General features: G+C 36.2%; 1 protein-coding gene across 2 annotated transcripts in view; it reads right to left on the bottom strand.

Moving 5' to 3' along the window:
- Positions 1–26684, bottom strand: part of LOC150103481 (cleavage and polyadenylation specificity factor subunit 5-like) — a 186419-nt gene that overhangs the window by 145297 nt on the left and 14438 nt on the right. For both annotated transcript variants that reach the window (XM_090398226.1, XM_090398225.1), the window contains exon 2: positions 7078–7278. In XM_090398226.1, the coding sequence (XP_090254352.1) occupies positions 7078–7278 (201 nt within the window). The remainder of the gene's footprint in view (positions 1–7077; positions 7279–26684) is intronic.

The raw sequence follows: 26684 nt of genomic DNA on the forward strand, positions 1-26684 counted from the left end.
AATTCAATTGCTGTTGTAATAGATATGGTATGAAGGTCAGCAATAAAAAGACAAAGACAATGAAAATAGGCAGAATCATTGAAAATGTCAACTGTGTTGTGAATGAGAACCTGTGGAACAAGTAAAACATTTCAGCTACTTGGGCACGATTTTTACTGAAGATGGTAAATTAAATATAGAAATAGACAACAGAATCAGCAAAGCTGGTATGGTTGGAAGGCAATTGAATAAATTCATAGGAATAAGAGAGAAATTAGTCGGAACACTAAATTAGCTGTATACAAGACAGTGTTCAAACCAGTTTTAACTTATGGATCTGAGAGCTGGGTCAGAAGTAAAACACTTGACCAAAGACTAGAGACCGCAGATATGAGAGACCTGAGAAAGATTAGAGGCGTGAACAGATGGCATTAATGGCAATATCATATTAAAAATGAGGATATTAGGAAAGAACTTGACATTGTCAGCATCCAGGAATGCGTTAGCAGAGCTAATCTCAGGTGGTATGGTTACTCAAACAGAATGGGCAAGGAAAGATTAGCAAAACAAGTGTTCTCTGCCAAGTTGGCAGGAAAACGACCCAGAGGAAGACCAAGATATAGGTGGATTGATACGGTACAAAGTGCCTTAGACGATACAAATATAAGATCTGATAATGTTAGAGTCTTGACAAGTAATAGACTGATTTGGAGGAAAATTGTAGATAGGAAGTTAGTAATGATGTAATTTTTTCATGTAGTACTGTCATATCCTGTACACCCCTTGAGGGTACATGGCAGGAATTTGATGATGACGATGAGGATGTAATATTTATTTGTTAGTAAATGCATGCATTTATAAGCATTCCATTTAGGCTTTTATTTTTGTAGACAGAAGATGTCTTAAGCTTGCTCGGCAATAATTGAGCTTTGTATTGTGAATCGAAGGCCGATGCTTGCTCATCTAGTCAAAGCTACCTTGGCTTGCTCGGTTGTAGGAGCTTCCAGGTCCTCGCAGCAGCACTGTGATTTCATGTGTGTGCATAGCCATTTCACGTCGTCTCACTCTGTTGCTTAAACACAGGGCATATGCAGTCAAAGTAGCTATAGCCAGTGTGCATGTTTACAAGTGTGTATGTTGCTTGGGAAAATTAAGTTACAACCAACTGTTTATGACGATGTCATTGGCCAATTCATAAAGAAGAAATGTAGGATAGAATTTGTATTCAAGTAGCTAAATTGAAAAAGATAGAATATCATTTGTAAAATAAATGTTGTATTTGTATGATTAAATGTACATAAATTTCTAAATATATAGTTTTAAATGGTCAGTAATTCATTATTCAGCTAATCAGACTTCAATCACACTTCTCACTCCCTGAATGATAACAAGAGCAAGCATGAATTTCAAGACCAGCATTCGCCCCTGAAGAGAAACTGGCATATGAAAAAGAGATTAGCAGAAGCAGTAAAGCAAAACCATAGAGAATTCTATAGTTATGCTGCTGGTAGAAGAGTGACTTTAGTTACTGGAGATGGAACACATGTCACATCTGCTGAAGATAGATTAGAAATGTTCAGTGAGTGTTTCGTTGGTGCATTTTGTGTGTGTGTGTGTGTAGGAATGAATGGGGGGGGGAGCTAAGAGTAGCATTGAATAGCAATAAGAAGAAGGACAAAAGATTGACAATTCAAGAATGAGAAGTGTTTAGAATATTAAGAACATAGACTTCAACAAAAGTCTAGCAAAGCAACAGGAAAACAGTCCCAGAAGAGTGGAAAGAAGGGAAACTAGTGCCACAAAGGGGAAATCCAAGTCAGTAGTGTCAAACTATAGCACAGTGTGTAATATCAAGGTGTTAGAGATAGAATACAAAATCTGGATTGATGAGAATATAATTCTTTCAAGAGAGCAGCCTGAGTTTGGTTTGTTAAGGTCATGTCATACTTTAGTTACTTGGTTACATATCATAATAGGGTGACTAATGTATTGGATGGGGGAGATGCTAATACAGTAATTTATTTTGATTTTGCTAAAGCATTTGATCAAATATTGCTGTTGAAAATAAACTACGGTTGAAACTGAATATAATGGGGATGAACAGTTTTGGTAGCTTGGTTACAGGGATGGGCGATTCATAGGAGCTAGCAAGTTGTGTATGGAGGTGCAGTGTGGGATACTATAGGGTTATGTTCTGGAACCACTGTTTAAATTGTATATCAACGATATACAATTTAAAAGTTCTGAAAAAAATCTAGACAAAAATTATATTAAAGCAACTGATATAGCCACAAGAAAGAACATATGAGGATATAAGAATGTAAGAAAATAACTTACCTTCATAAACTCTGCTACTAGTATGTTCTTTCTTGTGGTTATATCAGATGCTTTAATATCATTTTTGTTTTAGGTGTTTATCAGAACTTTCCAGACCACCCTCATAGTTCACGGTGTGGAATGAGATATTCAGTTGCTTTTGATGATGCTTTCTGGCATTGCTCTTCTTAATTTAGCATTATCAAAAGCAACTGCATTGATGTTACAAGAGGATTTGAATAAGTTGGTGCTGTGGGTTGAAGAATGGGGATCAGTGTCAATAAGTGCAAAGTTATGCACATTGGCCAGAGTAGATGGAATGAAGTTAGTTTATCATAGTGAAGGAACTAAGATAACTGGAAATCTTGGTGCATAGGGAACTGAAGTTAAGGGAGCACATTGTGAAAGTTGTAAGGGTTACCCAGAAAACTGTTGCTATAATGTGAAGACTTATCTGTGTACAGATAAGGAGATGACAATTCCACTGTGAAAGGTACTAATTAGGCCTCATTAGGATTTCTTTGCACAGATCTGGTCACCTGCTTATATTGGTGATAAGGAAACATTGGAGTGAATGCAGAAGCAAATAACTAACATTGGAGAGAGTGCAAAGGAGAATAACTAAGACTGTCTCTGGACTCTGGAATATTGAGTATGAGGACAGACTGAGGGAATGTGGATTTCAGAGCTTGGTGAATAGGAGGGGTGATATGACTGAGATGCATAAGTTCATGAGAGGAGCCCATCAAATAGATACAGGGGAATTGTTGCATAGGATAATTGGGAGATGCAAGAAAGAGACATCATCCCTGGAAACTGTACAATGGCCATGTGAGTAAAGGAGTGAAAAGAGATTTTCTGCTTGGTGGGTGGTGAATGAGTTGAATGCACTGACAGATTGGTGGTGGGTGCTCCAACATTGAATGTGTTCAAGGCAAGGTATGATAGTTATTGTAGTCTGGAAGTATTCGATCTCCTGCAATGAGTTCACTGGACTCCACGAAGGCATGGAAGCAATACCAATATTATATAGATGATGAATAAGCACAGAGTACCTGTCTTATATCTCTTATACATCAAAGTAAATCTTTTAAGTAAATAAAATAATCTGGTATGACTGTGTATATGTATATTATTCTGTTTTCCTATGCATTATGGTGTAATTTTCAGAAACATGATGTTGTTAACAAGTTGAATACATATAAATGCAGGCTGAATCTTCAAACATTAGCCAACATTAATAGAATCACTGTTAAAAAATGATAGTCAATATTATTATTATATGGGCATCTCCATAGAGTCCAAACAGTCATTGTGAAAGGCACAGACTAAGTATTATTTACACAATGCCTATGACTGTCTCTGGCAACTTACTCTATTCATTGACCACTCTCTAAGCAAATAAATCTTGTCCTCACATATTTGCTAACATTCTTACACAACTTCCAGGGGAAGATCCCTTGTCTCTCCCATCCAGTCATACACAGCAATGCACTGACTTATGTTTCACTTTATGATGATGTCCTCGTACTATGGTTTTCAATTATGGCCTGAAAAATTTATGACAACATTTATTCATACAATGATTTTAGTAATATGATGCTGCTGTGAATCAACCAATGTGCAATTTTCATGGGCAGTTGATTTACAACATCATTGCTTATTGCATCTCTCCCTGTCTGTATTTCTATGTTATGGTGTGAATTATAAACTGTTTATAACTATTATTTTATTTTTGCCAATAATGGCAGATAAAAATCAGCCATTATCAGTTAAGATTAAAATTATTAACTTCAATGATGATGGTGTAGAACACAAAGATAAGGTGCAAGCTAAATTTACTTCATTATATTATTGTCAGTTGTCAAAAGCAAAGTTCTTATGAAGTGAAAAGTGCTACACCAGTTAACATTTATTCATAAATATGACAATCTTATTACTGAAATAAAAAAACTTTTCAATTTCTATGAAAATTTTTCATCTGCAAAAATTATTCTAAAATTGTGTAACTGACATAAACAAATGCTTTATTTAGGTTAGTAACACACATACACAACTACTTAAAATGTTATTAGACCATTATATGCATATACACATGTGTGTTATGGTGAGATGGGGGATATGTCCTGTACTCAAAAATTTCTTTAGCATCTACTCTATAAAACTCTTTTCCAATCATATCACTCCTAAAACAGTCTTAAAAAGTACAGTAAAAAACAGGCATGTCCAATAAAAAATGTTTACATACATACATACATAGAGCCTCCGTAGCTAAGTCAGTATAGGTCCCGTGAGGAACCGTTATCTGGTCTCTTTCGACAAAAGGTGAGTTAGCCAGTCTCATACAGAAGTAGGAGGTTTTTTCACCCGGAAACTCTGATTTTTCGTCCCACAGAACAAGCAAACTGGCCCCGTAAACACACATAGATTAGTCATGAATACGTCCCAGGCATATGTCTGTCCCGAGCCTGGATAAAATGGAGGGGGGAAAGCAATGGTGAACTACCCTGTAAAAATCTCACCAAGAACACTTTGTGGGCAATGCCTACAAAGTCACTTAGGGTTGCAAATGACTGAAAGGAAAAAACCACCACCACATATATACATACATACATAACAAATTCAAACAACCAACCAATAGCAATGGAGGTCTGACCAGATCAAATATCTTTCTATTCCAGATCGTCTGTCTTGAGTGTACTCTGCTAATTCACTGAATTCCAATTCTGTTTATATCTTGTTTAATACTGTCAATTCATCTCATTCAGAGCCTACCTCTTTTCCTAAAACTTACACCTTCTGGATCACTCAGTCATGTTGAGTGATCAACATAATCTTGTTGATCACTCAACAAGGTCAACATAATCTTGTTGACCAAACTATCATACCCTTTTGTTATATAAAATAATGCTAAGAAGTGGCTGACAATGCATTCAATGTATCTCATCATTATTCAAGAAGTCAAACCATCTTACTCCCAAAATACACCTTAAACACCATTGATCAAAGGAATCAAGTCTCCAATTATCACTCTTACATGTCCCAGCTTCATAACATCAGAGTATTGTAGATTTTAAGTTTTGTTTTTATTGATATTTTGCTGTTGTCCCAAATTTTCCATAATTTTTTAACACTCCTGTTCCTCATCTCACCAACATCAGTGATACAGGTACCAAGCTAACTGAAATGAGAGACTCGATCCATAGCACATCCTTCAAGAAAAACAGAGGCCTCATCTTTATCACCTGTTTTCATTACCTTTGTTTCTCAATGTTATCATCAACTGCAGCAATCAAGGAATTCATTTCTTCCATGTTACTTGTGAATAAGGACGAATCGTAAGGAAAGTCCAGATCAGATATTCTAAGATTCTTAGAATACCTGAATTTAATCTCTGATTCTTCCCTTGCAGAATCTTGTTCAGCAAGAAATCAATGAGGCTAAATAGAAAAATAGGACACACACACACACACACACGCACCCGTCTTACACTTCAGTTGTTATTTTAAACCATTCACCATATGCATTTATCAACTTCAATACTTCAATTGTTAGTCTCTCTTTAATCAGACCTTGACGGAGGATGAACTTAATATCATAGTGTGAGGCCACAAATGTTTTTCATATTTGGATTTTCTCCATAATATTGAGAGTGACATCTCTTATCTTTCCAATAAAGTAGAAATAAGTTACATTTCAAGGTCTCCAAAATAACACTTATGTTGTTATCAGCAAGGATCTCACTACTAGTCAACTAAACAAACTTAATTCCTCGTTGGATAATATAATCTCCCTTGACCTAAATACTTTTCAAAAACTTACAACTTATCATGTAAGACCACCTAAACTACTAAAAAACAGATATCACTACAACCATTATCCAGAGCTCATTGTGGAACACAGTGGTGTTGTATCTATAAAAATTGAACAAGACACCAATGGGACAATGTACTCTTTACAGATGAGTCTTTTAGCCTTTCCTCAGATTCTAAGCAAGATATGATCTGGTGTGAAAGTGGTACTGCTTACCATTGCAAGAATGTTCTTGAAAGGGATAGATATGGCAGTGCTGGGGTCATAGAGTAGGGAGGTATTATGCTTAATGGATGCACCAAGATGCAAGCGCTAGAAAAAGGGGCTATGACTGGTGAACGATATTGCAACAAATTCTTCAACGTCATGTTCAATTGTTCCGTGCTGCAAAGAATTCATTTCTATGGATGACAATGCCACCACACTGTATATGAGCAGTGGAAATACTTCTGTAGACCGAGAATATTAACCAAATCAAGTGGCCAGCACGCTCCCCAGATCTCAACCCCATAGAACATGTTTGTGATGCAATAGACAGATGCATTGCTGTTCAAAATTCTCTTTCAGAAAACAAACAAGTCCTTATACTTGCTCTAAAGAAGAAGTGCGCCAGTTTGCCTCAAGAACTCCTGAATCACTTAGTGCTATGCATGGTATGACTTATTCCATACTGAAATGTCTCTCCGCATAGTTTTCTATAAGGACTGTACGTTAATTCCTTAACTACGTCCTTAGGAAATTCAACTTTTACCAAAAACGTATTGCAATTTAATTTGTATGAAATTTATAACACGTTTTTATGTAATACAATTTATTGGTATAATGGTAATGAATTTATGTCCACATTTGGCTGTATTCATTAAAAAAATATACAAAAGCCTTCCTGAATATGTCTAGTCAAATACAAATATTATAATAATAGAAATATCATATAATACAATAAATAAAAAAAATGTAAATGTTCCTTACAGTTTGAAAAATGTAGTTCCCAGTTGAAGTAACAAAATATGAGGCAGGCCATGTTCATGGACAAGCAGGACACCTTCTACTGATCGCCTCATTCCCATTTTATCAAATTCTTCTCGCATTCGCTGAAACCTTGCAGGAACAGAGCTATCTTTCTCATATAGCGGATCTTTTGTCCCAAAAGTATAATTTGTAAGAGGATACCTGTTGGTTAAAAAAAAGTATATAAAAAATAAATAAATAAAATGCATGCACAGATGGAAGCAAATAAAAGAGAAACAGATAAAACAGAAGCAAATAAAATAAGATAAATAAAATAGTAGTAGTAGTTTACAAGTAGTAGATATTTTAATCACCTGGTTCAAAGCCCATGTTTGGAGCATAAAAGCAAAACTGCAGCTTTATTTTCCCCATGTCTCTGATTTTTTTTTCTCACTATATGGTGTGAGTGATGTTCTATGCACTTTGTGTAAAGAATTTCAATCTTAATTCCAGCAGAAACAGTGTGTAAAATTTGTGTAACTTTTGTAGACTTTTTTCTTTATTTATTATTATTTCTGCTGGAATTAATAAATCACTTAAAAAACAATTAAGTGTACCGTACTTGATTGTTTTTCTAATTTTAAATTTTAAGTGAAATTTTTAAAATGAAATTATGAAGTTTTTTTTTTTATTTTAGATTTTAAATGAAAGATTAGAAATGATCAAAAGGAATGACATGCATATAGTTTCTCTAGGCCATTCAATTATGACTGAATTGTCCTCTGAGACACAATTTTCATTCAAAATTTCACAAAGGTCATTTGAAATAAAAAGTTATCAGTGTAGGGAAGAAGTCAAATAAGTGGATAGCCAATCCATTTACCTACAATTCTGACTTACTGACATGTTGGTTACTAGATATCTTTAATAATTTGAAGATAATCACAGTTTAAATGGCCAATAAATTACATTTAATATATTTACCATATTTTTCCATGTATAAGACAATGCTTTTTTCTAAAATTTTTAGACCAAAAATTGGGGTAGTCTTATACATGGGGGGTAACTGGTTGAGATACCCGTGGTTGCCGTGGCCAAACTGCTAGTACTTTGTCTCCGTGAACAGGCTTCCGCCAATCACCAGCCTTTATTAACTCTGTCGACTGACATCATTAACGGCTGATTCTGAATAAACCAATCAGAACTCTGAAGGCATTCATACATCTGCAACTCATTGGCAGGGTGAGTTAATGCATTAACAATATTTTGAGCACTAGCCCATAAAAATGTACGAAAATAAAAAACGACTGTCATATTCTTCAAAATTCAAGTTAAAAGTCATCAATTATGCAAAAGAACATGGAAATAAAGCTTCAGAGAGACAGTTTGGACCTCCTCCTCCCACTGAGTGTATGATTAGACAGTGGAGAAAACAGGAAGAACAACTCAAGATGCCCAAAAAGAAGAGGGCCTTAAGAGGAAAACCAGCAAAATGGCCAAACATGGAGCAGAGGCTTAAGACTTGGATTATGGAGCAGTGCCAAAGTGGGATTTTGTTGACTTCACAGGAAAGGCAAAATGGTGCTTCAACTTCATCAGGAGAGAAGGGCTGGCCATGAGAACACGAACGAAGTTAGCCCAGAAAATGCATCTTAACCACATCCCTAAAAATGAAAATTAAATACATCCCTAAAAATGCATCTTAGTACATATCTTAAAAATATTACCTAATTACTAAATATACTTTGAATATTTTAAAAAATATCAAATGTGTTCTGTTTTATGTTTAAAATATTGATTTATTAAGTTTGGGTTTGAAAAAGTAGGGTTCGTCTTATACACGGAAAATTCAAAAAGCATAAACATTCTGATTTAATAATAAAAAATAAGTATGGCCAGTAGCCCTAATATGCTGAAAACCATGTTCTGCTTATTGCACTCTAGCAAACTGCATTAGGGTAACCTGTTAGCATTCTCAATAAGTTTTTTTCAAATGGACCAATAAATCTAAAAACCACACATACCAAAAACAAAAGTAAAGAATATCTAAATAAAATATTCCTTACTTCAGAGTTATGATCTATATTGTCTGAAACAGTACAGTAAACAGCATTATAGCAACAACAACAAAAAAAAAAGGTTTAGTTTTGAATTAACCAGCTTAGTCATTTGACCACCTTTGTAATGTGCCCTCTAAACTTCAATGCTCTATCCACAATCATTCACCTCCCAATCCCTGTCCTCATCAATGTAGCACACAACTTATGATCTTTTTATTTTACTTGACTAGATTAAACTAGCAGCCATTATTTTCTGGCCATACTGTCAATCTATTTAAGTCATCCTGCAGGATCTCTACCTTATCTTCATTGATTATCATCTAGCCTTGCATATCAGTAAACATTTAAATGATTCCCTTAAATAATTTCATGTATCACTGATACACAAATTAAATGGGAGGAAGCAAACTAAGTACTGAACTCTGCAGTGAGTTCAGTACTTAGTTTGCTTAGTAGATTAGTAGCATACGGGATTCAGTTCCTCCATATACCACTCACTGATACCTGTCCATCAGCCACCCTCTTATCCAAAATCACCAGCTTCATATCTGTTCCCACTTGCTCCAATTTATGCGCCAGAGTTCCATGTGGTATCTTGTTAAATGCCTTTGCAAAGTCTAGCAGTATCACTGAGAAGTTGTTTCCTTTATCCAACTCAACTGCTTTATAAAAAGCATATAAACTCAACTTATAAAAAGTAAGCAAATTGCTACTTACTCCATATAGAATATCATTCCTGTCCACTAAGTCTTGAATCCTGTCTTTTATCACCATCTCTAATATTTCAACCACCACTTGTGACATACTGATTTGTCTATAAGTTGCAACCTCTGTCATAGAACCTCATTTGTGAGGCTCCATGACAGAGGTTGAATGAGTGCAGAATAGTTCCACTATTCTGCACTCATTCAATTCTCTAGGCACCATCTAGCTAAAGTTCAAATTAAACAGCATGGTCAGAACAGTTACTAATTTCCTTGCACATTCTTGTAATATTATCATTAATTTCTTGACCTCTTATGGAGTCACAAGAAGAATTGCAGGAGATCAATGCAAGACAAAGGTCTATCATACCACTTCTTAAATTTGTCCACCATTTGCACTTTCACTACTATTTCAGGCAACTGATTTTAATGCAAGAAAACTGGATCTCAAACCGTGCATTTCATCTACATATTCCATATTTCAAAACCTCACATTTAGTTGCTTTAAACTGACATCCCCATTCATCTGCCCATTTTCCAGCTTATTTGAGGCCGAAACATCAACACTATTACTAATAACCCTACCAAGCCTCACACCATCTGCAATCAACCGAATATCTTCCTGTAGTGTCCTGTGACAATATCACTGACAAAGACTGAACAGTAATGGTCCCAGTATTGAACCCTGTGGAACTCCACTTGCAACCTTCCTACTCTCTGATATTGCTTCCCCATATACAACTCTGATATCTATCAGAAAGCCAGTTATCAATGTAATCCACTAACATGATATCCAAACCAATATACAGACATATCCCATTTGATCCTATGGCCATATTTGGAGTAAGGTTCTGCAATATCATAAGCACCTCCAAATCATCTACCTCTATTCTCACAGCAGTCAATGTCATCTGGTTCTGGAATATCTTCATCTGGATGGTATACCCTTGCAACGTAATCCCTCACTCAACTATTTCATTTGCTTCCTGTTACCTCTGCACCAGCAAGTACTTGTTAAAATCATCCTCCCACAGTCATTCTTCCTTTTACTTGCCACATAGTGAAAGAATTCTTTGGCCTCATCAATAAAAAGTTTTGGCCTTTCTTACCATACCCTCCATGGGCATCCTTCTTGACTGTACGTATCTTGTACTTCTCATGGGTTTGCTGATCACCTTCCTCTTTACTATATATACCCTCCACAACTTTCTTTTTTTTTTCTGAGACTCCTGTTTAATTATGCTACTCATCTAGCTTCTATCTGGTTTATTCTCTTGACTATGGGTATACAGTCTGATACTGCTTTGTTTAAACACCCCCTTGACCATGTCTCGTGAACTACTAACATCTTTCTTCTCCAACTTCTTATGCCACACCATTGCTTTTAGCTCATGTAATAACAGTTTGTCATATTAAGACCACATGATTATGTTCTCCATTTGAAGGTAGTGTGGTTGTTGTGATGTGAACAATAATATAGTTTTATTGCTTCTGCCTCCCCTTGCTGTTTTGTTAGATTTGAAGTGAACATGTGTTATCCATATCAACCAATGGCTTGTTGTTTATTGATTTTTATTATTGAAGGTTTTCATCCTACAACCAAGGCTCAGTATATCTTGAGAAGTGCTAAGTGATACTTGGACAAAGTGTGTCCTGAGTTAACCCCAGTATTATATATTTATATATTTTTCGGAAACGTTTTTTTAATAATGGAAAAGTGGCTTAGAACTAGGACTTTGAAAAGAAGGGCAAATGAAACAGGTGATGCTAATCCTAATTGTGATACACGTGTTGTAACGGCAAGTAAATCTGATACTATTAAAGAAGAAGAAACAAGCAATTCATAGAAAAAATACAGTAGGAAATATAACAGTTTGTATTTGGAATTCGGGTTTACTTGGTGTGGAGATGAAAGTGAACAGAAACTTCAATGTGTTTTGTGTTATGAAGTGTTGTCGAACGAGTGCATGAAACCTGCGAAACTCCGACGACATTTAGAAACTAAACATTGTGATGTGAAAAATAAGCTAATTGAATTTTTTCAGCGACACTTAGGGACATTAAATCATGGGAAAGATATAGTTTCGGCCATGGGTTCCATTAATAGCAAGGCACTGGAAGCATCCTATCCCTTAAGTTTACTCATAGCAAAAACAGAGAAACCTCATTCTATCGGGGAAAATTTGCTACTTCCAGCTATAAAAGATGTGGTAAAAACGATGTTTGGCAACAAGTTACTAAAAGATGCTGATTTGATTCCTCCTTCAAATGACACTGTCAGTTGCATAATTAATGATATGGCAGGTGATGTAGAATCTCAGTTAATCGAAAGAGTTAAGAAGAGCCCTTATTATGCGTTACAAATAGATGAGACCACTGATGTTATAAGTGATGTGCAGTTAATATGCTACGTAAGATATCCACATAACAACATTCATTATGATATTCTGTTTTGTAGAACTTTGCATTCCTGAACAACTGGAGAAGAAATATTTCGCACTCTCAATAATTATATAATACACAAAGGGATCCAGTGGGAAAAATGTATAGGCTTCTGTTCAGATGGAGCTCATACCCTTACAGGCAAGCATAGTGGTGTTGCTTCTATGGTCAAGGAAGTAGCTCTGGATATGAATTGGGGTACACTGTTTCATACATAGGGAAGCGTTAGCCTCCAAAGGAATGCCACCAGAATTTAAAACTATGCTATATAACGCTGTAAAGCTAGTTAATTTTATTAATGCTCGACTGTTAAATAACAGGTTATTTTCAGTACTCTGCGATGAAATGGGTGGTGAATATATACAACTTTTGCTTCATTCTGAAATTCGCTGGCTTTCCAGGGGCAAAGTACTAACAAGGTTATTTCAATTAAGGCATGCAGTTTTATTATTTGTAAATGAACGTAATTCTTATTTTGCATCACTCCTTGTTGATGAAGAATGGTTATCAACACTATCCTATCTTTCAGACATTTTTTCGAAATTAAATGAACTAAATCGAAATTAAATGAACTCTCCCTTCAGGGAAATTCTTTAACTGTTTTTGATGCCTACGATAAAATAAAGGCATTCGAGAAAAAACTGGTTTTATGGATTAATTATGTAAAAGACAATTTGCATCATTGGAATCCTTTTTAGTGGAAAATGATATTATGTTGATTCTGAGTTTCTGGAAAGGGTTTGTGAAATGGAATTTTGAAACATATTTTCCAAATAACTTTTATAAGAAATTTCTGTGGGTTCGTGATCCATTTCAGGCTTGCAGTCACGAGAACGCCATTTCGTTATCTAAAAAAGAACAGTTAATTGAGCTTTCAAGAAACAGTGGACTTAAAATGCAATTCCGTGATCTTGGTTTGGCTCGATTTTGGATCTTGCCTTCAGTGAGAAGTGAATTTCCCAAATTATCTGAAGCAGCATTGAAAATTGTTATGCAGTTCTTTACAACCTATCTTTGTGAGAAAGGATTTTCATCGCTCCTTCAAATAAAAACAAAATACAGAAATCGTCTTCGCGTGTGTGCTGATCTTCGACTGAATTTGTGCAAAGTTGCTGGATATCTGGCTCAACATAATTAGATCATATTATTTATTTGTTTAATAAAAATTAAAACTTTGTTTAATGATGATACACTTTTAATCGTTTACTTCCAATTTAATTAATTATGTTTCCATATGTATTCAAAACATGCTTTTAGATTTATTATGTTATAAATGGCGGTTTTTCTGAAATGTTGGAAATTTCTACTTAGGTTTTTAAAAAATTACGGAAAGTCAAAATGACATATATGGAAATAAATTAAAAACACTATGTTTATTTTTGAAGTAAAACTTTAATTCTAACAGTCTAAAATGTTATTTTTCTTGCTTTTCTGTTTGCAAAATCGTCGATGACATTGTTGAAGTCTATTTCATCACTCAGTTGCTGTTTTATAAACTGTAAGGCAAGATTTCTTAAATGGTAAAAAAGTGCTGCCCGGGGCAGATCGCCCCCCTTCCCCCACCTACACCTCTGTAACTTAGTAGTCTGTAGAATTGTTTTCAGCATTTTACTGGTCCTTGGCTTTAGAAAGGTTGAGAAACGCTGAATTAGGACATTCAGTTTTTGAAATGCAAGGCATATTACATAACATTATATAATGTTTTGTGTGTGTGTGTGTGTATATATATATATATATATATATATATATGTGGCGATCAGCTTTTACTCGGTTGTTATACATTTGAAAAAAATAGATTTAATGACTCCAAGACCGAGATAACATATAAAGATTTTAATGATAAATACTACTAGTTTCGGCATATAGCAGCCTTCTTCAGGTATTTATAAAGGAAAGGAATACTAATAAATATTGAATTATTTAAAAAAAATGGAAATTACAGGTACAAATTGCCTCACATAATCGATACATAAAAACGTTGTATTTTTCAAGTTGTTCCAACTGGCGTGCCATTGTTTGTTGCAATTGTGCGTGCAAGTTCACGTGAACGCCAATATTGAATAACTGCAGCATGGCTATCTGGGATGTTATAACTTAAATTATTATTTAAGTGGACCGGGTTCAGTAGGATTTCCCTTGATTCTACGATTTTCCTTTCAAACTCATCTTCACAGCGAAAAATATTTTTTGATCTATTCCAGCATACAGAGTGGCTTTGTTGGTCATCATTAGGATTATTTGAAAAAAGAACATGACTGGATAACGCAGTTGTATGAGATCTTTTGTATGAGATGTCTCTCTTATGCTCTTCTATGCGTTGTTCAATAGATTTGTTAATTTGACCAAAGTATGGGATATTGCAATCACACCACAATTTATATACTCCAGGGTACTTAAGGTTGTGATGAGTAGGTTTGGATGGCTGATTAGAGAGCGGATTTTTGGAAGTGTGGTGAAGAAGGTCCTGATATTATATTTTTTAAGGACTTTAGCTATTTTCTTAGAGACTGTGCTAATGTATGGAATGGAGATGCTACCTTTAAAATTAATAGTCTCTGCGTTATCCAGTCATGTTCTTTTTTCAAATAATCCTAATGATGACCAACAAAGCCACTCTGTATGCTGGAATAGATCAAAAAATATTTTTCGCTGTGAAGATGAGTTTGAAAGGAAAATCGTAGAATCAAGGGAAATCCTACTGAACCCGGTCCACTTAAATAATAATTTAAGTTATAACATCCCAGATAGCCATGCTGCAGTTATTCAATATTGGCGTTCACGTGAACTTGCATGCACAATTGCAACAAACAATGGCACGCCAGTTGGAACAACTTGAAAAATACAACGTTTTTATGTATCGATTATGTGAGGCAATTTGTACCTGTAATTTCTAGTTTGTTTAAATAATTCAATGTTTATTAGTATTCCTTTCCTTTATAAATACCTGAAGAAGGCTGCTATATGCCGAAACTAGTAGTATTTATCATTAAAATCTTTATATGTTATCTCGGTCTTGGAGTCATTAAATCTATTTTTTCAAATATATATATATATATATATATATATAATAATATAATACATTTTGGATAATATTCAGTTACCTTTTAGTATCTGCAACCAGAGGTCTCCAATATATATATACGCACAATACTGTTTTAGCAAATAAAAATTGCAATATGAATATTGAGAATGCAGATGATTAGAACACAAAAATTACTAGAAATATGTAGTAAAATAATGAAATATGGACTGTTTTATACATCAGTGCATGTGCCAGTATCTTTCCTTAGTGTGGAAATCTTCAAAACAAACTCCTAGATAAAGTGGGACGTAACACTGCTTGCAGTTTACAGTTGTGTACTTTCTTTCCTGTCCCCAAGATGTTCGTTTTACTTTTTCTGCCCACTCTTTGTATTTCCTCTGTCCTCTTCTTCCCTTACCTCCTGGAGTGATGGGAATCACATATGGAAAATGATTTCTTTTAATAAGACGCCACTTTCCTGAGGAGCTGCAGGTTGGTCAGCATCAGTGTCTAGTCCAGCTGATATCACAAGACCTTCGACTACTGCTTCAACATATTGTTGTAGTCGGATATTCCTGTGGGTTTTGTTATATAATATATATATATGAGTTCACTATTGTGAAATCCAGGATATGGATGAACAGTTTCTTCCACCATTTCAATTGACAGCGATGGAAGGAGTAATATGACAACACCTAATCACTACGATCCACTCCAACTTTGAATTTATTGTAGTCAGCAACAGCAGCTGGTTTTGTCGTCTGGTGTTGACTCCTCACATCAGTCTTCACCATCTCATCAGTATGTTTGGTGGACAGAATGTAGACATCTCGAACATCCCTCCATTTCACTGCTAGCAGGTGTTCTCATTGTCTTGATACTCTGTCTCCTTTCTTCAGTTTTTGAATTTCACGCCTATTTGGCATAAGTGTCCCAACAGCTTTGGTACCATTTTGCCATAAATGATCAAAGAGTTTTGGGCTTGAAAACAATCTGACCATGTAGATAGTGTAACCTCTGCTATAATATGGAGTTGTGAGTCTGTTCACAACATTGAAAGCAGAAATCTTCCTTATCAGTGCTCCCTGTATAGACTTCAGCCAACCAGATTTTGCCTCATACAGCTCAAAAAGTGTCAGGACATATTTCTCAGGTTTCCTTTTTATGAATACTCTGCAGTGTACTCTTCCTCTGAAGCCATAAATCTCTTCATCAACTGCGAGTTCTTCATCTGGAGTGTAGAAAGTTTGGAAATCATTGAGAAGTTTATTGAACACTAGACAAAGTTTGTACAGAGGGTCATGTCCAGGATTTCCCCTAGGAATGTATGTCTCATTGTTATTGAGATGAAGGAAGGTCAGAATAGAAATGAAGTAATCATGAGATATCTGGAGGAAAGAGGCAAATTATGAATCACAAACAGGTTTGGTAGACCAGTAATTCTTAATTCTTGGTTTCCTAACAATTCCTATGGGCAAAATAATTGCCAGATTCATTTCATTTCGGATATGGTAACAGGTTTCCATCTTGAGAAGGCTGAATGTTTAGGTAATGGCCCTTTCCTTTTTTCTGCTGCAAGTTGTTCTGCAGCATATCTGTTGGTTTCAATTTTCATATCAGATATAGCATTGTTATTTACAAATATTTCAAAAACTTGAAAAGGGGATAAATTTTCACTGATGTTGGATGCACGAGATACACCAGGTACTGATGAAAAAGGTATGTCTTGCATATACCCTCATTTTTCCAGTTCAACTGTGCGTCACCACTTCTCTGCGATATGAAAAAGGTATGTCTTGCATAGTACCCTCATTTTTCCAGTTCAACTGTGCATCACCACTTCTCTGCGATACTCATATGCCACGACCTTGTGTGCGATCGCGAACATGACTTGCTGGACAACCTCAAATTTAGTCACCCCTTGTTTGAAGTTCTGCATCACTGTCGCTTGACTCGAAGCTCACGTTTGTGGGGAGATCTGCTTCCTCTTGTTCTGGATCACCGTCTGCCCAACCATCTAATTCAGATCCTTCGTTATCAAGTATTTCCTCGAGCATTTGTTTTAATTTGCATTCACTCAAGAACCATTTTACACCCCTGCTTTGGGCACGACTGGGTCCTGGTTTATCCATGGTGACAAAGAAATTCAAACTGATCTCTCAGGTCACAAGAAAAGAGTCGTGAATCCCTTATATTGTTTAGATTGGAGCAGCCAGTTATGATGGTGCGATATAATAGAAACACGAACGTGTGATCATACATGATGCAGCCGATGGGCAGGCATTACAATATACTAATATAAATTCCCTTTTTTATTGATAAAAGTCAACCATGAATTAAAAACAGGAGGAGCTGACAAGGCATATTGAATAACTGCTGAAACACACACACACAGGAAGAGAGAGAGGGGGGGGTGGAAGGAATATCTTGAACACTTATGTAGCAGAGAAAATATGAGCAGTGAAATAATCAAGCTAGAATACAAAGTTGAAAAAAGAAATTAGTCTTGGACCAGAGATACTGGATAAAGAAATTAAAAGCAATTAATGCATTATCTAACTGGAAAACTAGAAATAGATCAAATACCTGAAGTAATTAAAAAAATTTTAGGAGATGTAACACAAGAAGCCTAATTTAAAATGATTAGGCTAACAATTTGCCAACACACTTGACCTCTTCCTAACAAGCTCCCCTTTCAGGTATACTGTGGCTGTTGGTTATCCTCCTCTTGGTAACTCAGACAACAATTTCATAAAAGTCTCTTTTGAACAGAATAACCTTCAACCACCATTTCACAGTCTCATGTCCTTTGGTACTACAAGGGTTCCAACTGGGAGGCCATCCATCCATTCTATTCCTCCTTCCCATCATCCAATTACTGCTCACAGCTCTTCTGATCCAAACACCTGCTCAGACTGAATAACAGAAATCGTCTCATCCTCATGGAAATGAAGGCTTTCATCCCCTATTCCAGTCCAAACTCTCAGCCACCATCCAAGCTTTGGTTCTCAAAAAAGTGTGCCAATGCCATAAAAGAAAAAACCTCTGCTTACCACAACTGGCTCAAGACCAAAACTCCAGCTGCTCTTTCTTGTACTGCAGCCTGCAACAGTTGTAAAAGAATCATCACCAAGTCCAAGTCTGACTATGAAAGAGCCAAATGCTGCAAACATGCCTCCTGCCTAAATGGACCTCACTTCACCCAAAAACAAAGCCAATTTACTGGCATCACTCTTCTCTGCAAATTCCTGCTTTGATTACCTGGGCAAAGTCCCTCCACACTACCAAGAATGGTTCCTTTCATCTCGGCCATAGTCTTCCAACAAAAAGAAATCCGAAGAATCCTTAATAACCTAAACTCAAACAAGGCATCTGGTCCTGATGGTATCCAACCTATTGTGCTAAAAAATTGTGTCCCAGAACTAATACCTTTCCCGTATTGCCTCTTCAATCTAATGTACCCTACGAAGTGGAAGTAGGTCTGTAACAAGCCCATCCCCAAGAGAGGTGATAAAAGTCAACCAATGAATTATTGTTCAATTGCTCTTATTTTTGTTCTCTCTAAAATTATGGAGAAGGTCATAAACAACCAACTCTTGAATCACCTAGAAACATATCAACTAATCAGTGACCAGCAGTATGGATTTTTCCACTCGCAATCTATAGCTGATCTTGCTTTCACCACCCACCTCTGGACTAAGCCATGGAGAAACTCATATGGTTGCCCTGAATATTAAAAAGGCATTTGATCGGGTTTGGCACAGGGGCCTACTTAACAAACTGCCATCTTATGGTCTGCCTACCACACTCTGCAACTAGATCACCAACTTTCTCACTGGTTGCTTACCATGTGTCATGGTGGATGGTTTCCTCTCCTCACATTTTTCCACCAATGCAGGAGTACCAACCAAGAGTTCTGTTCTATCACCCACTCTCTTCCCCATATTTATAAATGACCTGCTCTCATAGACTTCCAGTCCTATTCATAGCTTTGCCAATGAGAGTACACTCCAGTCCTCCTTTTTATTTGATAATCCTTGTGGTGCTCAAGCATTAGAATCCTCAAGATCTACCATGACCTGAACTCGCATCTCCTAGCTATATCCCAGTGGGACAAGGACAACCATGTAAACTTCAATGCCACCAAAACTCAGTCCTGTCTGATTCTTGCAAGAAATTGCTCACATTCCTTCGGTAATACCAAAATATCCAAACACAATCAGTTTCTGTGCTTGGACTGACCTGCACCTCCGATCTTTCCTGACACACAAACACATTCCAACTATAGCTTCTGCAGCTGCCAAAAAACTTGGTGTACATTTTTGCACAAGACTCTACTTCACAGTTAGCAGCTGTGAAGGCTAACTCTATAAAAAACTCAAATCTGCCAAGATTTGGAATACTGTGCTAATATTTGAGGCGAAACACCAAAATCCTGTCTAAGATTGCTCAATTCTATCCAGAAAAGGGCAATCTGGCTAATTAATGATCCCTCTCTCACAGATGTTCAGTTTATGCCACGTGCCTCTTCTACAGATACTTTCATGGACAATGCTCTGATGAATTGGCCACTATTCCTCCACTCTAATCCAAAATCATTAAACCAACAATCACTGCTAACCAACACTCCTTTACAGTGCATCTTGAAACTTACCAAACCAACTTTACTGCCCTCTCCTTCATCCTATCTACTTCTGTCCTTTGGAACAGTTTCTCCCAAAAATTACAACCCTCATCTGTTCAAGCAAAATGTGAGTAGATTCCTTCTTTCTTTCATTCCTCTTGTTAACATATGGCACTAATGTGCTATAGGTCTTGTGGCCTTTCATGTGTGGATCAGATGATGATTTCTATGAAAGTTTGACAGTAATAACAATATTCAAGAAAGGGAAATGCAACAGCAGACTGTAAAAATTATTGAATGTTAAGTTTATTCTAACATTGCTCAGAGATTATACCAAATATCGAGAAGCAGAGAATAACATCAAAAATTGAATCCTATTTAGATGGTCAGTTTGGATTTCCGAATGGCAAAGAAACTAGATAAGAAATAATAGACCAAAAAATTGCAAGTAAATAAAGCTATGCATACTGTCTGTATTGATTTGGAAAAGACATTTAATAATGTACAATGGAACAAGTTTTTTTTTCACATAATAAAGGAAAATTGGAATCGACTAGAAAGATACAAGAATGATTAGGAAATTATATACCAGCCAGAAAATGAAGCAAGTGCAAAACAAAAGTGAAGAAAGGTGTAAGACAAGATTGTGTATTGTTACCCTTACTTTTCAATATGCATATAGATAATGCAATGAAATTAATAAAGGAAGGAATGAAAGGAGTAACTGTAAGTGGACAACTGCAGATACACATAATATGCTTCGCTGATGATATAGCTGTATTAGCTGAGAATGAAAAGGATGTAAATCAGATATTATCTAGGATGGAGAATGTTTTTATCTGATTATGAACTTAAGTTAAACACAGCAGAAAATTAAAATAATGGTGGCAGGCTCAAAAGAACAAAATAAGATACATAAAATAGAGATTAGAAATAGAAATATTCAACAAGTAAAATTATTCAGATATCTTGGAGGAACTCTTCAAGGAGATGTAAGTTAGAAATACAAACAATTGTTATGGCAAAAGAAGTGTTAAAAAAAAAACAGTTATTGCAAATTACTTGCAATAACTGATTTTTTTTTTTTTTTTTTTTTACTTACAAATGTTTTTATAAATATTTCCCACGTCTTTACTTCTTTACTTACATCATGTAAGTATAAACATGTGGAAAATATTTACAAAAACATTTCTTTGGTGCATGTTCTTATATTACACATGCAAAGTGGATACTGTACGCCCACAAATGCAAGACCCTTCGACACGTCTGCACATGTCAGAAGAAGGAGAATTCATTCCGATAATAGGATAATCAATCTGTCTTGTGGGATAAGTTGTTTATTATTACATGTTGGAAAATTAACTTTTCTTTTATGGACATGGTAGTTTTTAAAGTGGTAACTATTTTGCTTGTATAACAGTTGAAAAATTTACACATTATTTTTGTAACCGAAACTTTTGTAAGCTTCGCATGTTGGTGATCAATTCGTACATCCTTCATGCCGATATACATTCGTACATCGGCATGAACTGACTATTCTTGGCAATCTACCAGACTCAGTTCTATGAACTGTGGGTGTACATAATACTAAATCAAACATTATTTCAAAGCTGAACATCTGTAGAAACTATGAAAGTTTCATAAGTTGACCTGAAAGGTTACAAGAATACAATCCTCAGCATCCCCAAGTTGCCTTAGCTTGCACTACTTAAAAGACATGAGTGTTGCCCAAGCATCCACGTATTCGCCCTTTATTAGTGCATTTGATAAAGGTTTCACTGGCCTGACAGCTGTTTTGAACTGGTTAGTTCTCTTCACATGAGCAAAAATTCTCTTTCAGTGCTGAGGAAATTGAAATGTAGAGAAATGCATTTTTTGTAAGTGAACGCTTGAAAAATTGTGAAAAAGTAATTACTAAAAGAAAGAGCCATAAGGCTTCATGTCTTATGGCTCTTTCTTTTAGTAATTACTTTTTCATATATTTGCCTTATATTAGTGCATTTGATAAAGGTTTCACTGGCCTGACAGCTGTTTCGAACTGGTTGGTTCTCTTCAGAGACCACTATATAAGTAAAGGATCTACTCCAAAAACTAGGTGATCTCCCACTCTAAACTCAACAAAGGATCATTTAATTCAGCAGTGGTTCTACTTGGTGACAAGCTCATTCTATCACTAAGCAGAACCACTCATATTTCAGGGAAAGGCATTCACTGACACGGCCCCAATAGGGGCTACCTCGGAAGCTCAAGAGCTCCCAAGGCACCTTTAAGAGAGCAAAAACTCTCAGTCATTACTAAGGAAACTGAAATGTCAGAAAAATGTATTTTTCATAAGTGAACTTATGAGAACTTGACAAAGTCATTATGAAGCCTTATGGCTCTTTCTTTTAGTAATTACTTTTATGAACTGACTGAGAGTTCACTTATGAAAACTACATTTCTCTGACATTTCAATTTCTTTGGTACTGAAAGAAAGTTTTTACTCTCTTAAGGTTTCTGCCTATCTCTGAAGAGAACCAACCAGTTCAAAACAGATGTCAGAACAGTGAAATCTTTATCAAATGCACTAATAAAAAGTGAATATATGGACGCTTAGACACGCTCATGTCTTTTAAGTAGTGCAAGCTAAGGCAACATGGGGATGTTGAGGATTGCATTCTTGAAAGCTCTCAGGTCAACTTTTTACAGACATTCAGCTTTGAAATAATGTTGGATTTAGTACCCACTTTGCCCATGTAATTTTATATTGCAGAAATGAAGCCTTATGGGCTCTTTCTTTTAGTAATTACATGTTCTTATATGGTTGTGAGGCTTGACTCTTATAACAGCAGAAGAGAGTTTGAGATGTATGGTTGGAGAATGATGTTAGAAGTTGGAGAGAAAGAAAAACCAGTTAACAAGCCCTCATATACAACTTTCTGGTATCTATCAGAGAGGGAATCAATCCAATCCACTAACCTGATATCCAAACCCATACGATGCAAATTAAAAATCAACTTGTCATGTAGCACTCTATCAAATGCCTTGAAAAATCCAAAAAAATGACAATGTATGCCTTACCTTCATCTACTGCTCTTGTTACTCTATTGTAAAAGGTAAGCAGATACTAAAACAGGAGTCCCAAATCCATGCTGACCTGTATAAATAATATACCCTCATCGGCCCAATTCTGTATATGAGTTCTTACCAATTTCTCCAAAATGTTAACAACTACAGAAGAAATACAAACAGGCCTATAGTTTTATACCTCCGTTCATTAAACAGCAAAGTTAATGGCACAGTCAGTTCCATAGCACATTCCCTTAAAACGTGGTGAAATTCCATCTAGTCCCTCTCTGCCTTATTAGCATATAGTATACTCAGTATTCAGAATACATTCACTTCTCACACTTCACCACTCATTATCGAATAAAGCCTGCAATACAAGGATGGAACACACTAATAAAACTGATCATTAAACAGCTCAACTTGTCATCTGCTTTGGTCACCTGATTCCCATCTTCATCTCACAAGATGATAAGTCCACTATCATTTTTCCTCCTACTTATCACACAGCGAAAAAACTCCTTGGAATTCTCCTGGGATTGCAGTGCCAGTCTCCTCTCATTCTAATTTTTCTCTCCTTACAATACTAGTCACTTTTTTAGCCTGAAACTTAGATTCCTCATGCAACTGTTCTCCACCTTTCTCTTTATATACCTTCCATAATATCTTTTTCTTCTGCGATTAACCTTTTATTCCTTTTGTGATCCATTTGACTCCAATTTTTTTTTTCTTCACTTGAGATATACAATCTGTCATTACTGTCAATAATTTTTTCTTAAGTATCTCCCATTCACTAAAGATCCTTCTTCCTTTAAATTATTTCATCCATTGTACTGTTGCAAAGTGGTTTCTGAGTCTATGATAGTCACCTGCCTTATAATTCCACATTACTGCCTTCTGTTTTGATACCCCCCCATGCCTATTCATTCTCCAAGTCAGGACTACATGGTCACTTTTACCTATGGAAGGAAGTATGTAATCTCAGTCACAATCAGATCCTCTGATGTATGAGCAAATCCAGAACTCTTGATCCTTGTATTCCTTCTACATACTTCCTAAGACAGTTGTCCCTAAAAAATTCAAAAATTCAGTTCTCTTAGTACTGCATACCGTCTCGTCTACCCAGTTTATATCACTATAGTTGAAGTCCTCCATATGATCGCCTGCTTTGCACTTGCCAAACTAATTTGCCTGAACATTTACTGTTCATCACCATCCATATTTCCTGGTCTGTAGCAATATCCTATTAAATATCTTGTCCGATAAACATTCACCTCACACCATATATACTCTCCAAGCCATTAATATTATTTCCACTGACATTCTCCACCTTGACAGCACACAATTCATGTCTTATCATGAGTAACACTACCACCAAGTTTACCTTTCCTATCATGTCGAAATATGCTATACGAACTATACCCTTTGATTTCTATCCCTGTTAGAATATCCTCCTCAGTTAACCAAGTTTCACTGATACCAACAACCTTTGGAGAGATACCTCTAAAGATTGTTGACATCTCCATGCCTTTGCTCAATCAATGCCACAAACACATTCCCTTTATTCCTAATGCTCCTAACATTTGTATAGATAAAAACCAGTGTATTGTCAGCCTTCTGATAGCCATTAAGAAGTTCAGATACTTCTCAGAGTTCAATGTTCATGGCATCACAAACAGAGGTCAGAGGTCAAACAAGGAAAAACAGGACCACCATCACACCACCACCTCCAAATTTCATAGTTGGGGTTACACTCTCTGATAAGACACATTCACCAGGCATCTGCCACACCAATCTATCTGCTCAGCAGAGAGTGCACCGTGATACTTTGCTCCATAACACAGCTTTCTAAGCTTCTGTGTCCCACTGTATACACTCTTTGCACCACTGAAGATGACATAGCATGTAAGTTCAGGTAACGTGGGGCTTGTATATTGTGGTTCTAACATGAACACGCATGTTGTGAGCTTCGGTTCTGAATGTTTTTGTGCAGATTCATGTTACAGTCAATGCCCAGAACTCTGCATTCAACGTGTCGGCCAATGAATAGTAATTTTTACATATCTTTTGTAGCACCTTATGGTCATATTCGGTGAGTGTGGTGGGTCATCCAATGTGGGTTGCAATTGCGGTTGACTCTGTAAACTTCCATCTCAGTATGGTATCACTGACTGTTGACCTGGAATGGCCCAATTTGTTAAACAGATAGGCCTGCAACATGGCATCCTATCACAATGCATCTTTCAAACTCCGTCAGTTCTCTTCTCAGAGCCATTTCACCCAGACCCAGTTGCATTGATTTGGGAGCAACATATTCCTCCAAATTATACTGGCTACAAACAGATGTTACATGGCACGATGCACCTTGCCCATGGGGATGTCCATTGACTTCTTTCCAAGCAGTGTATCAGACGGTCAATCCGCAATCCAATTCACTAACCTGATATTCAAAGGAATATGCTGTAACTTAATTATCAGCTTATCATGTAGCACCCTGCCAAATGTCTTTGTAAAATCCAAAAAATGGTAGTATAGGCTTTTTTCCCTCATCAACTGTTCTCATTATTTTATTACAAAAGGCAATTACATTACTAAAAGAAGAGTGCCCCTTAACAAATGCCGACTCTTGCAGATAATGTTACTCTCATCTGCCCAATGTTATATACAATCTCTCACTAATTTCTCCAAAATCTCAATAACTACAGAAGAAATGCAAACTGGCCTATATTTGACACTTCTATTCTACCACTGCCCTTATGCAATGGGAATATCTTATCCTTCTTCCACTTCTTAGGCATCTTTCCCATAACCAGAATTGTTAGTTCTTTAGCACATTCTCATAAAACACAGGGTGAAATCCCATCCAATCCTGTTGCTTTATTGACATCCAGAGAACTTAGTATTTGTAACACACTAATAAATATTTCTTCAGTAGTTCCCATGCATTGGTAATATCTCTCCCTTCCAATTCTTCTACCCATGGAACTGCTCCAAGCTGAGTTCTAAGATTATTACAATCACCTGCCCTATAATTCCACATAATTACTTCTACATGTCTACTCATCTCCCAAGTCAAAACCACATGGTTACTCTCTCCAACTAGGTGCAGAGATGACATGTCAGTTGTAATCAGATCGTCTGATGCCAGAAACAAATCCAAAACTCTTGAGCCTCTTGTTTCTTCTATTACATGTTGCTTGAGGCATTTGTTCCTCGAGAATTCCAGAAATTTCATTCCTTTACTACTACACTCTGTTTCCTCTTCTCAATTTATACTGCTCTAGTTAAAATCTCCCATAATGATAAACATGTTTTGCACTTGCCAAACTCAACTGTCTAAACATTTCCTGCCCTCAAAGTCTGTATTCCCTGACCTATAGCAACATCCCACTAAATATCCTGTCCTGCCCACTCACACCTTACACAATATACTGTCAAACCATTAGTGCCATTTCCCTCCAACTCCTCAGCTCTTAGAGGATATAACCCATCACTTATCATAAACAATACTCCACCACCACCTTTTTTCTTACTATCCTGCCAAAAATAAACATTCTTATTTCTATTCTTTCCAGTAAATCATCTTCTGTCAACCATGTTTCACTGATCCCAAATCTTTGGACCAGCTGAGGCTATCAATGCTACTACAAGTAATTCTTCTCCTTTATTCCTGATACTCCTGGCATTTTTTTAAAGACCTCAATGAATTGTCACTATTTATATACCTATTA

This window comes from Typopeltis vanoorti, chromosome 9 (assembly GCF_054136105.1).
Source record: "Typopeltis vanoorti isolate ZY-2024b chromosome 9, IOZ_Tvanoo_1.0, whole genome shotgun sequence".
NCBI lineage: Eukaryota > Metazoa > Arthropoda > Arachnida > Uropygi > Thelyphonidae > Typopeltis > Typopeltis vanoorti.